The sequence below is a fragment of the Tachypleus tridentatus genome, chromosome 10 (genome assembly GCF_004210375.1).
Source record: "Tachypleus tridentatus isolate NWPU-2018 chromosome 10, ASM421037v1, whole genome shotgun sequence".
Classification (NCBI taxonomy): domain Eukaryota; kingdom Metazoa; phylum Arthropoda; class Merostomata; order Xiphosura; family Limulidae; genus Tachypleus; species Tachypleus tridentatus.
In genome coordinates, this window is record NC_134834.1 from 159429304 (window position 1) to 159442223 (window position 12920).

The 12920-nt window shown below is 30.4% G+C and overlaps 1 protein-coding gene across 6 annotated transcripts in view; it reads left to right on the forward strand.

The window, feature by feature from the left end:
• Window positions 1-12920, forward strand: part of LOC143230760 (E3 ubiquitin-protein ligase MYCBP2-like) — a 145767-nt gene that overhangs the window by 130337 nt on the left and 2510 nt on the right. For 5 of the 6 annotated variants that reach the window (XM_076464878.1, XM_076464882.1, XM_076464880.1 and 2 more), the window contains 6 exons: window positions 359-459; window positions 4383-4571; window positions 9249-9356; window positions 10349-10558; window positions 11363-11470; window positions 12562-12727. In XM_076464878.1, the coding sequence (XP_076320993.1) occupies window positions 359-459; window positions 4383-4571; window positions 9249-9356; window positions 10349-10558; window positions 11363-11470; window positions 12562-12727 (882 nt within the window). The remainder of the gene's footprint in view (window positions 1-358; window positions 460-4382; window positions 4572-9248; window positions 9357-10348; window positions 10559-11362; window positions 11471-12561; window positions 12728-12920) is intronic. The other variant, XM_076464884.1, reaches the window with a different exon arrangement.

Consider the following 12920-nt stretch of genomic DNA (forward strand, 5'->3'; position numbering starts at 1 on the left):
AACAAATATAAAGATGTTTACAGTGATAGAGGTAACTTTACTTTCATTTAATAATATAAAAATTGAATGGTAAAGATTAAGGGGTAATCACCACTCATTATCAAGATTGGGCTAGAGGTCTTATGAACTAGGATTTATTGATATCAAAGTAGGATGCTATATAATATATATATCCTAATAATATATCCTTTTTACTTACTTTATCGAAGTATTTATATAAGAGACCATCAAAATTGACTTGCATGTAAAGTCAAAGAATTAACTCACTTTTGGTTTTCCTTACAGAACTTGTCTATTCACTCCACTGCATGTGTAGTCTGATTTTAGTAAAGTGGATGTACTGTTTTTTCCACATTAGATAAGACAACAACTTCTTCAGGAACTTGTAGATTTTGTGGAGCTACAGGTCAAACCGGATTACTTGCCATTGGTAACGTTTGCAGTGAACCAGAATGTCAAGTAAGTTGGTAAATATTTAGTGCTTAAGGTGGCTATTTTACTTTTATAGTAATTTTATTTAACAGTTACTATGTGAGATTTTGTTGCTAAAATACATAAGAATTAAATCTAGAAGCTAATGTACAACATCCACCTGTAAGTATGAGAACTCCCAAGTGTTACCATTTAAGAAGATTACAACAACAGTTAAAATGCTGATTTCTGTTTAATAGAAATTTGTTAGAAAAATTGGTGAGGATGAGGAAGGTTTATAGAAATGACCTGAAATGCACACAGCAGAATCAGTTTAAGAACAAGTTGCTTTCACTTAATAGAATTTTGTGAAACTATAGAAACATACTTTTGTAGGAAAAAATATATTTCTAAAACGTTTGTTTTTACATACAAACTACTTTGAATATCACACAAATAGCAGTTTTCAGTCATTTTTAATTAACTCTAATATGTCCTGTGATCATTAGTATTTTGGTTGCCAGAATATTCATTTCTCTTTTTTTTCTAAAGTATTTTTGCTTCTTAAACATGCTGATTAATAGAATCTGCTGTAAAGTTAATAATTCTAATTGAACAAAACATAAGATTTTAATTTAAGATAAATATTTTTTTATGATTTATATAGTTTATACACAAAATCAGATATTCTGATAGTTTGTATGTTTTTTTAATTCTACATTTTATGATACTACAATTTATGTACATTCTTGTAGGTTTACAACAGAACTACTCGTGTAGAGAAATATATCATTTCTACATGAAAACAGATTTTTTTGAAGCATGTGCTGACAGTTTTGCTGTTGCACTGTGTATTGGCTAGCAATATTTTAATTTTGTATTTTGCTTTCTACTTTCTTAACATACAGAACTTTTTTATATGTATGCAAATCACTATGAATTGAAGTCGTTTCATTCGCATTTCAAACTTGTAGTATGCTAATATTAGTAATTTAACATTTTTAATTATTTAGGTATTCTTTCCTTGTCTATTCTGACAGCTTTTAGCACCTTTACATTTAATATTTCCAAATTAATGCACTTAGACTAGCACATTGTTTTGAGTGATTCTGTTGAGTTCCTCTACATTTAAAGTTAAAGTTTTAAAGACTAATTTGTCTAAAATGTGGGTTATATTTCTCACTGTAGTAGCTTTCTGTTTGGAAAATCTTGGTTATTACATTAATTTACAAAATGTTCAATAATTACGTTTCATTACCCTTAATATTACTATCACTGATATATGAAATATTTATACAGTGTCTTAATGCATTGAACTTCTCTATCAACTGTCTTTAGTTAATTTGATTTATTTCTTTGAGCAAGTTGAATGGCTGTTTTAAGGTGGATTTGATCTTTCTTGGTTTATTCAGATATTTGAAATCATTTTTCTACTTACCTCTCTTATCCTTGATCATTCTACTTTAAAACTAGCCAGTCTTGTTGTATGCATTGAAATAATATTTTTGTGTAGATGTAAGTTCCTTAGTCATGTAAGGTTTGTTTAAGTACCTGATGTAATAATGTTCTATTATCACTCCTTAGATGTCTGTGTACATTTGGTTTTTAAATCATTCCTGCCCAGATTATTTTGTATAGTTTTTTTCTGGACTTTATCAGTATCCACAAATTACTGTTGACCTCTTCATTGTTAGTGGATATTATAATACAATTTAGTAGTTTGGGCATTCTTGTCAGCATTTTGTAAATGAGATTCTTGCATAAGTGAAAAAGTTCTTTTTGAAATCCCATTTGATATAATATAGGGGCTATGCATGTGATTACATGCACTGTACTGGTTTTGTTTATTCTGCCATACTGGACATTAGAACAAATAGTTGAAATAGTTGTGAAACTAGCAGTTATTTACATGCCTAGAACTGAGTCGTGTAGTAATACCAGCTGATTACATTTCTGTTGGTTGTACAAACAACCTGAATAGAATTCTGAAACTGTCATTCTACAGATTCCAAGTGATTCAATTATGAAGGAATAGGTGGGTCACTTTGGTGAAATGAGCATATCCAAACAGTCATTGGCCCATAATGGTATGTCTGCAGACTTTCACCACTAGAAACTGAGTTTTGATACCTGTGGTGGACAAAGCACAGATCGCCCATTGTGTAGCTTTGTGCTTAACTTTAAACAAACTAAGCAGTTGTGACAAGGAATGGAAACAACAGCTTACTGTAGAATTTGAAGGTCACATTTCATCTCAAGTTAATGTTTTCATTTATAGTTTTTATACATGACAACTACACAATGTAGTCACATTACTTTTTACAAAATTTAGATAAGCTGAATTTATAGACGATGCTATAGATCTATTTAATTGTCAGTAAACATACACTTTGTTTTAGGAGTAGGTCTAAATGTACAGACTACTGAGATCTGCTGCGTGCAGATCTCTGCGAGCACATGTCGGACCAACTGCTTTTCCTTTATAGATATTGACTTGTTTATGCTGACTTATTTTCATTTTAGGTAAAAAAAGAGAAAGTGGCATTCCACTTCAGTCACACTTTGTGCTATTTAATCATGCATGCATGCACATGCGCATACTAGCACACACAAAAATTACATTACCTCAAATACTTAAGTAAATTTAGGAACCTGTAGTTGATGCTCTAAAGTGTTTGTTTCATGGAAAATGTGAATATTTGAACAGAATTATACATTAAAAGCTTTACTAGTAAAGGGCCTATAAAACACAAAGGTAAACCTAATGTTAATTTTAGAATTCACGTATTATGTCATTAAATAATCAGATTTATATTCTAAGCCTAATGTTGAGAAATTTACCTTTTAATTTAAAACAGAATCAATCACAACACAAATTTCTGACATTTTACCTTGTAACGATGTTCAGATTGTTGATCTAAATCCTCTGTCAGAGTTCTAAACATAGTTTTCTGTACAGAATGTATCATTACAACTTGAAAAGACATCATCTCTCTGCCCAAAACAGCAGATGATGAAACTAATTTTGCTTTTATCTTGGTCTTTCAGTAGTAGTCAAAGAAATCATAAATTATATAGACTGTATACAATGGGAATAGTCAAGGAAACCATAAATAATTTAGTCTTACTCCACTGGTAATTGTTAAGGAAGCCATGGATATTTTATGCTGTATCATTCTTGATAATATTTTAATACCAACATTGTTGGAACTGTGTAGAAGAGAGTATGACCTTTTACGACACGTCAACATACCTTGTTCTTCCATGCACAGTTTGGAGGTAACATGGCCTAGTATTTTGAGGTTTCTATTCATAACTGAGAATTGAAACTGTATTGTCAACTCTGATCAGTATCTTCTGACCTATTCATCTGAGTCAGTTTTGTGCTATTCATATTGTTGTGACTGTAACTTGCTGTTATTGTTAACTTTGATTAGTAGTATGTGTTAACCTATATCTTGGGCAGCATTATACTGTTTACATAATTATGTGGCTGTGATTGGCTGTACTGTAAGTTATAATTCCCAGTAGTGTAAACTATAAGAATCAGTCTATTACATTTCCAAAACCAGCTGTATACATTTTGATCTGGAGTGCCCTCTCCTTTCTGCTCCTAAATTTTAAGTTCTACTTTATTTTACAAGTGATGTTTTTAATTAAACATTAAATCTTTGGTGGTATAACTCTTATTACTTTATGAGTTATGAGGAGATACCTCTTTTACTTGAGTACTTTCTTCAAATCACACTGTGTAGTGTCTGCTTTATTTTTTGAAAATTATCTCATCTTTTGACCTCTTTGTTTGAAATGGTAATGATATGGATTGATCAAAATTTGGAATGTTGATAGATGTTACTAAACAATGAAAAAACTTATCTGAAGTGATAGTATATTACTCTTTTATTGAAGAGAGAAATATTTCCAAAATCATAACATACTTCCTGATCTAAATCACCCTGCTTTTATCGCAGGGGCATGCTCGCGGTGCTTGCACAAAGCTCCTGCCGTGTGGCCACATGTGTGGGGGAATACGCAACGAGAACACTTGTTTACCATGCCTGCACGGTTGTAATGGAGAGTCTTCTGGACTGCGGCAGGATGGGGACGACATGTGCATGATCTGTTTTACAGAGGCACTAGCTTGTGCCCCAGCTATTCAGGTGGGTTAGTCAGCCATTATTGTTTATGTTTATCTCAGTTTAGGGCTTTGTATGCTTTCTTTGTTTTTGGCTTGCATGTGTGTTGGCTGTAATTTGGTACTAATGGAATAATTTTGCAATAACTGATATCAAAACATCATACAGAAAAACACACAATGACAAAAAGGTTTGAACTACCTATGAATTTTGTTTATTTTGTACATAAGGGCATTAATATACCAGGAAATATTACATTAGGAAACATTTTTGTAGTGAAGTATTTATCTACCAAGATATTATACATTTGAATAATGACAATTTTCTTGAATAATTAGATATAATCTTATCATATTTTTATTTGCTTTATTTTTGTAGCTTTAAATACGTAACTGTGAGAAGAAGTAATAACATTATAATTTGTTTTTATATTTAAAGTTCCTTGAATGGTTATTCTTGGTTTTTGTTATCAGAAATTTGAAGGTAGTTTATAAGTTTGCTGCTGTGCTCTAATAATTATCCATAAAATGAAGATTTCTGCAATCATTCATTGTTTAGAAGGTTAATTGCACTTTACCAGCACACTGCAAGTGCTGATGTAATGGCATGTCATTAAATATGCAACACATTTAATACCTGTGCATTTGACTCATGGCAAAGTTTAGACCATTTAGGAAATTTCATAATGTTAAATAAACATGTAGGTTCAAGAAGTCCTTTATAGAAATGAAATAAAAAAACCTGTAACCTGAATGCTTTTCTCAAAGCAGATTTTGGTTAAATGTGTGTGAAGTTGTGCTCAGGTTTTAGGGTTTCTATTTCACTTTTTAAGGAAAGATATTAATAAAATTGAAGTAACAAAAAGATGCAAAGGTTATTTCAAAGATGACTGATGCAATGAATGGTGTTGAAGAGAAAATCAACACACCCAGCCTGTTTCCAAATACACAGACTCTGGGGAACCTCTTCATGAAGTAATTGCTTATCAAGGTAGATATTTTTTAGGCAACAGTATACAAAATAATTTACAACTATTCAACCCTTCTTAAAAAACACAAGCTGCTTTTGAGGAACATTTACAAAAGAAAGATAAACTCTATGAAACAAGTTTGTAACGCTGAATAAGGACTATATGGCTAAAAAAAAAAAAAAATTAGTAATTTACTGTACCACGAACATTTATGGACTTTCCAACATAAAATAAAATCTTCTTTTCATTTAGCTGAGATACTGCTTATGTACTAAATCAAACACAGTGGCCACATTCACCTATTTCCATTTTTGGAAGCAGTTTCTTATATTCACTTCAAACTATGATATCTGAATAACCAATCAACAGCTTAGAATCTCCCTCATGATCTTCTCAGCCATTTTAATCTACTAAAAGACTACCATGTTCTTTCAAACCAAGATTTCAAGGAGGTAGTTATCTTTAGTTTGCTCTAAGTTTGTTTTTTTTAGACCTAAATACAGCTTAGTTATTATGCTTGGTAAATTATAGTGGAATTCTAATGTAAGGATATAGTAATTTATGAATTTTTTGGTTATTCAACTGTATTTTAAAAAATCTAAAATTTTTGTTTCACATTCTCCACTTGTGAAATTTTAAAAAGCTCAATGAACTATGTCCAGCAGCAAGAGTTCAAAGGTTGTAGCTAGAAGAGATAATTGTTTGCTTTACTTGTTTATTTTAATAAAAATAAGTTTAATAACTTATTTTTAAATAGTAATAATCTATATACATAAAAATATAATTGATATGTGACTGTATATAAGAAAATACTAGTCTATTATAAAGAGGCTAAAACAGGACCACTTTGTAGGACTAAAGGTCAGTTTTATATTATTTGATGTCATAACATGAATGCATGTGCACTGCATAAATGCAAGTTATGTAATGTTAGTCAAGCATCACTGGAAGGTCAATATAATGAAAAATAAGAAATAAATATATAATCTTATGAGACTTAATCTTGTTAGACTAAACTTTTGTATATTCTTATTTGTAGTCATTCTAGTATGAAAAAGCATAATTTATGCTTAATTCTTTTATGATGGTTACAAGGTTGGTCAAATTGATAGATCCAACATAAGTTGGGTAGAGAAAATAACAGAAAAAATATAAAGTTGTACTGAAAACAAATGCTTGAAATGTATTAAGGAGGGTTTAGAGATTACACAAATAATATTTGAGATTTTTGGGACAAACGTTTTTTTTTAATTATAACATGAAATCACTTGATGCTTGGACTAGAAACAAAACAGTCTTGATAATTTCACAAACATATTTTTAGTAAAAATACTTCATTAAAAAATTTGTAATCTTTACTAAAAATCTACCAAGTGTGAACTCAGGTATATTACACCAAGCCTGTTGCAAAAGGTTTAAAACAAAAATGAACTTTAGTGTCAGTTTTAATTCGGATAATAACTAATCATACAAGTAAAATTCTTCTTACACTGAGGCTGAGGTGCCAAAAAGGTATGGCTTCCATCAAGTTGCAACATCCAAGTCCACAACAATATTTTGTGAACTATGAAAAGTGACATTATTATTCATGATATCATGTTCTACAACATGTGTATGTGAAATCACATGACTGTGCATTATGTTCTTCCATGCATTTACTTAAATGTCTTGGAAGCATGAGTCCATATTCACAAGAATGAATGACCTTGTTAACCTTTCCAGATATTTGTTACAGTTGATATTGTAATATGAAGTAGTGATGTTTAATCATAGCCACTAGGATAAGCATGAATGATAATGGAGGAGGTAGTTCTAAGGAGGTTATGGAACTAGAAATATTGAACTTATGAAGAACTATTAACCTTCTATTTAAGCCAGTGAAAAGTACAAAATTGTTTAAAAGCTTAGAAAAACATCAATAAAAAGAGTTGGAAAGGAAATGTAATATATTTACAGATTTTGGAAAATGTTTGATTAACCCAAATTCATTTGTATTCTATATTTGCTAACTTCCTTAAGTAATTTCATTCAAGTTTTGAAAATTGAACCATTTTCTAAAATTTCAGTTGTTGTAACATGTATGTGCAATATATATATCAAAAATCTGAAATGTATTTACTTTTGTAAGTAATTTTTGTTGTGATATGTTGAAAAAATAGAAAATGAATATTGCACAAAGAATACAATAAGTAGTTCTTAAGATATTCAATTAACCTTCAATTGTATTCATATAAAATTAATTCAAACAAACAAAAGAGTGAAAACCTATCAAATGTTTTGTTATTTGTTCAACTAAATATTTTATTTAGTTGCTGTGGATGTTCTTATCTTGAATTTTTTAAATTTTACAAATATAAATGTTTCGTAGCTGTGATTAAGAAAAAAAATCCTTATCTTGTACAATGCAAATTATATGTAATGTAAAGTCTAATTTACATATTCATATTTGGAAAAAAACATTAAGATTTCTTGACAACCCTTATACCAGCACTACTTTGTATAATGTTTCATTAAATATACTAAAATGAATGTGCAAATTTTCAACATTCCTATGTATCTTTCTTAACCTGAAGACAACCTTGGAAGGTCGAAACATTGTTCTCTGCTTATCAGTAAAAGTGATAATACCCATACCAGCCATTCTGAGATACATTTTTATTTCAAGTGGGTTTCCCATCATCATGAAAGATTTTAACATACCTGTTTTTCATAGAGCTAACTTAGTGATATTTAGCTGAGACTTTGATATTTTTATCACCTGAGTACAGCTGTTTTAATGTTTTTATACTATCACTTACAATGAGAGAAGTAACTAAATATACCAAGAAGGGCAATACCATCAACTCCAGATATTGGATAGTTTCACTATGTTCTCACATTACATATTTCATACTGGTAACCAGTTGATCACTTACAGCTGTTATTTGTTCTCACATTTTGCTAATTTCAAGATGCTACTTTTGTTATTCCTTTAGCTAATAAATATGGGAGAACTTTCCCACTTAGAATATCCTAGACTTACCCATACTTGTGTTAACCGTCAAATTACCTACTTTGGGATTCATATGGACTACAGCAGTAATTAGTGGGATTAACTGCAGTATTAATATTATCTTTGTCTAAATTTGTGATGACGAAAAACCCAATTGAAGTAGAAAGGCATCTCGGGTCTGCTGGTATGGGTATTAACACTTTTATGAATAAAGCAGAGAACATTGTTTTGGGTGTGAGACTCGTAATGGATGCTATTAAACTTTACAGTTTTGGACCCAAAGTAACTTCTATATTTGTTAGGTAACAGTATAAAATATACTTTCTAACGTTCATGAACTTTACATATGTCCTGTTATTCGTTACGTTTTTCTAAGGATTATAAAATTTAAATAACTTTCCATCGGCTTCTTAATTTTGAGTAGTAACATTTAAAATAGTAGTGCGTGTGACGGAAAAATGCAATTCATGTGTTTCTTTATAAGCATATCGACAAGATTGAATTTAAGTTAAATAATTCTCCAATATTCTTAAAAGTAATTTTTTTCATTGGCATTTTTAAGTTATAAAACTAAAATCAATAATAATTATAAAAGACCTAACATTAGGTTTTGGTGTTTAATAGTGGTTTTTGATCTTAAACTTATTGATTTTGTAAAGAGTACTGAATACTTTTTGTTATTTGGATTAAATGCATGTTTTGAAATCAACTTAAAACTATTTCATTTTACTTTTACCAGCTTAAATGTGGACATGTTTTTCATCTTCACTGTTCCCGTGCAGTTCTAAGTAAACGATGGTTAGGACCACGAATAACTTTTGGATTTTCTTTATGTCCAATTTGTAAGGTATGTCCAGAAAGTAAAACAATGTTTAGTTTTTATTTAGCTTATGCAGTAAAAAATATTTAATGTTATTCATGGTTTAAAACTTCAAATGCTGAAAGCCAGGAAAACATTAGAAACCAATAAACCTAAAATATGTGATAAAATCACAAACTGCAATGTTTTGAGTTTTTGCCACTTTCCTCTCAATTAGTTAAGTGGGAATTCAACATCAGAGGCCTGGAAAACACTTTCAGGCTTATTCATCTCTAACAAGTAACTTCTCAAAATGCCTTTTCTTCAATAGCAGAACTTGTTTACTTACATGACTTTATCACAGTTTTAGGCTTATTAGTATTCCGTTTTTTGTTAAATGAAGCTACCTCACTCAGATAAATGGAAAGTGTAGTTATAGAAATGAGAAGAAATTTAGAAGTATATATAATTTAGTTGCAGGGATACTTGGACACTCATTTATATACAAATAGAACATAGTGTACAAGAACAGTAAAGAAAACATTCTCCATGTTGTCTTAAGTGCTATAAACTAGCTAATACCATTAAAGCCCACCAGTGGCACAGCCATACATCTGTAGATTTGCTGTTAAAAACTAGGTTTTGATACCCATGGAAGGCAGAGTACAGATAACCCATTGGGTAGTTTTATACTTAATTATAAATAAATAAAATAAACAAAAATATGATTAAAATAAGAATATCCAGTAGTAGCTGTAAATCAACACAGCTAGACTAGTAGTGTAAAGGTATAATCCATGTATGATAGAATTTATTTGAAAAGTTGAGAAAAATGTATTTGTTTTACACTCTAGAAATCTAAACAAACATCTCTGTGGAAGTTTAGTTAAACTAAGATAAAGAGAATAGATTTCTTTATTTGAAAGTTGTTACAGATCTCCATATGGAAAGTTTTTGCATTATATCTGCACGTCATGTGATAAATTTTTATGGAGCACTTTTAAATTTAAAAAAGTATTATCTGATTTATCTTTTTCCAGGCTCCAATGGAGCATCTAGTGTTAAAAGATCTTCTTGACCCAATTCGTGCCCTTTATGAGGATGTAAAGCGTAAGGCCCTTATGAGGTTAGAATACGAAGGTCTGCACAAAGCCGAAGCTATCACAACCCCAGGAGCTCGATTCTATTCGGACCCGTCAGGGTTTGCCATGGAGAGATATGCTTACTATGTTTGTTTCAAGTGTAAAAAGGTGAACTACATGACTTCATAAACATCTTATTTTAATGTATTTTCATTGCTTGATGTAATTTGGTTTTTATCTCAGCTATTCTGTTGATTAATCATTGAAAATATAAATAACTTGTTATCACTCAAACAGCTTTAATTCACATTAATTTTCAATGATGTGTACTCCAAGTGCTGTCAACACCAATAAAATTAGAAATGTCATATTAAGAATTTTAATAAAGCAGAAATAACTATTATTAATGTATCTAGGCTAGTAACCTTAGAAGAAATATGTTTGAAAACTACAGTGTTTGCTATTAGTTTAAAACTAAATTTTTATTTACTATGTAGTTTTCAAATGTTGCTATTTTCAGTGGTGTAAGTTCATTAGTCCATTGGTTAGTGTATGGAAACATTTTCATTTGCTTAGAATATGGTAGACTTGCCCAAGCATGTATTAACCCTCAAATGACCAACTTTGGGGTTTATGTGGATAGCAGTAATTAGTGGGGTTAAATACAATATTAATGTTATCTTTGTTTAAACTTTTTAGGTGAATGCTAATTTTGTCAGAGATGCTGTAACCAAATATGTCTTGGACTCAAATGTAACTGGATGCATAAATGTGTAAAATATAACATGAATGATAATTTATGAATAATTAATTTTATTAATTACTAAGAATAGATTAGTTTTTTGTTGGAAACAAACCTTGTGTGTGAAGTGTGTTCACATACCTACAGAGTTCCAGTTATAATTAAAACTGGGTTTTATTAGAACAGAGAGCAATTAGAAGTAAAGTGGTAAATGTGTTTTGGATTTGTAGGCCTACTATGGGGGAGAAGCAAGATGTGATGTTGAGGCTGGAATAGCTGAAGATTATGACCCAACTGAGCTTGTTTGTGGGGCTTGCTCAGACGTTTCCCGAGCCCAGGTTAGTCTGACAGAAGAATCAATGAATAATCTAAGTGGAACTTGTTCAAAATGTTGTATCGTGTTAGTAGTCCTCTGCCCAGAACAAAATATAAAAAACAGAGCTGGTTTCTTCAACTTGTTCATGTATTTCCTGAACACGTTAATTTCATATGAAATGGTATATTAAACAATAGTTTAATTGAACACAATTATTTTTAACAAATGTGGTCTGTTAAACAACAGACTTAAAGTATGAGGCTTTTCAGACATCTGAAAGCATATTATAAGTAATGTGATGTGTTAAACAACAGAGGTAAAATTGGAGGTTATTCAGATGTCTCGTGAACAGTTATTTATGAGAAATGTAGTGTTTTAAACAACAGAAAGTAAAGAATGTTTTCTTGGTGAAGATTTTGGCTCAGGTTATGTGTTTTTGTTTTTTTAATTTTTAAAGTTCACAGAGCTTGTGAAACAAAAGAAAATATTATTGGTAACTATCATGTCCTATGTGCTTTAGCTTTGATATTTGATACTAGCACACAAAATTAACAACAATAGGAGTATACTTTTTTTTTTAAAAGATCGGGTTGTCATTTGGTGGTGCAAAAGTATTTTAGTTACATTGTTTACTTTGAATGCAAGGGTTTACAAAAAAAAAACTTAGCATGCCTCAATTGAACTTGGCAAGTTAGCATTGTGAAACCAAACCTAAACAAGTGCAGACTTGACCATATTCCCAAGGAACTTAGATAAGAAGTGGATTGCTCAGCTTGTTAAATATGAAGGTATAATTATTTGCACATTGTAGGGATGAGAAAACATCAATATAAGACTGACACTGATTTTAAGTTTGTTTGTTTTTTTGTTTTATTATTGGTCAGTAGACTTGGCATTATAGTGTTTTAACTACTATATCTGTTGTTGTCTGTTGCCAACAAATAAACTGTAAACAGCCTTGTAAATTCTTGACTGTGGGTAATTTTCATAAGGTGAGGTGGTTTGCCATTATACTTAAAAATTTGCAAGTAATTTAAAACCACAATACTCTGTGTAGTATGTACAGTGATACTGATTTTAATATTTATTACTGAATGAAATTGAATTTTGTAGATGTGTCCAAAGCACGGAACAGACTTTTTGGAGTACAAATGTCGTTACTGTTGCTCTGTAGCTGTATTTTTCTGTTTTGGCACAACACATTTCTGTAATGCTTGCCATGATGATTTCCAACGAGTAACAAACATACCAAAAAATGAATTACCTCACTGTCCTGCAGGTGAGTTTGTTTTAAATGAAAATGAAGAGCTGTTTTGAAGTTTTTTTTAAATGTGACTTTCAAATTGTTGTAAACTATATATTATTATATTTATGTTATGAAACTTCTAAATAAAATGACATGAAAGTACAATTGTTAAGGTAAAGATATTTTTTGTAATTTTCCTTAAGTTCAGATATGTGATGTATTAAAG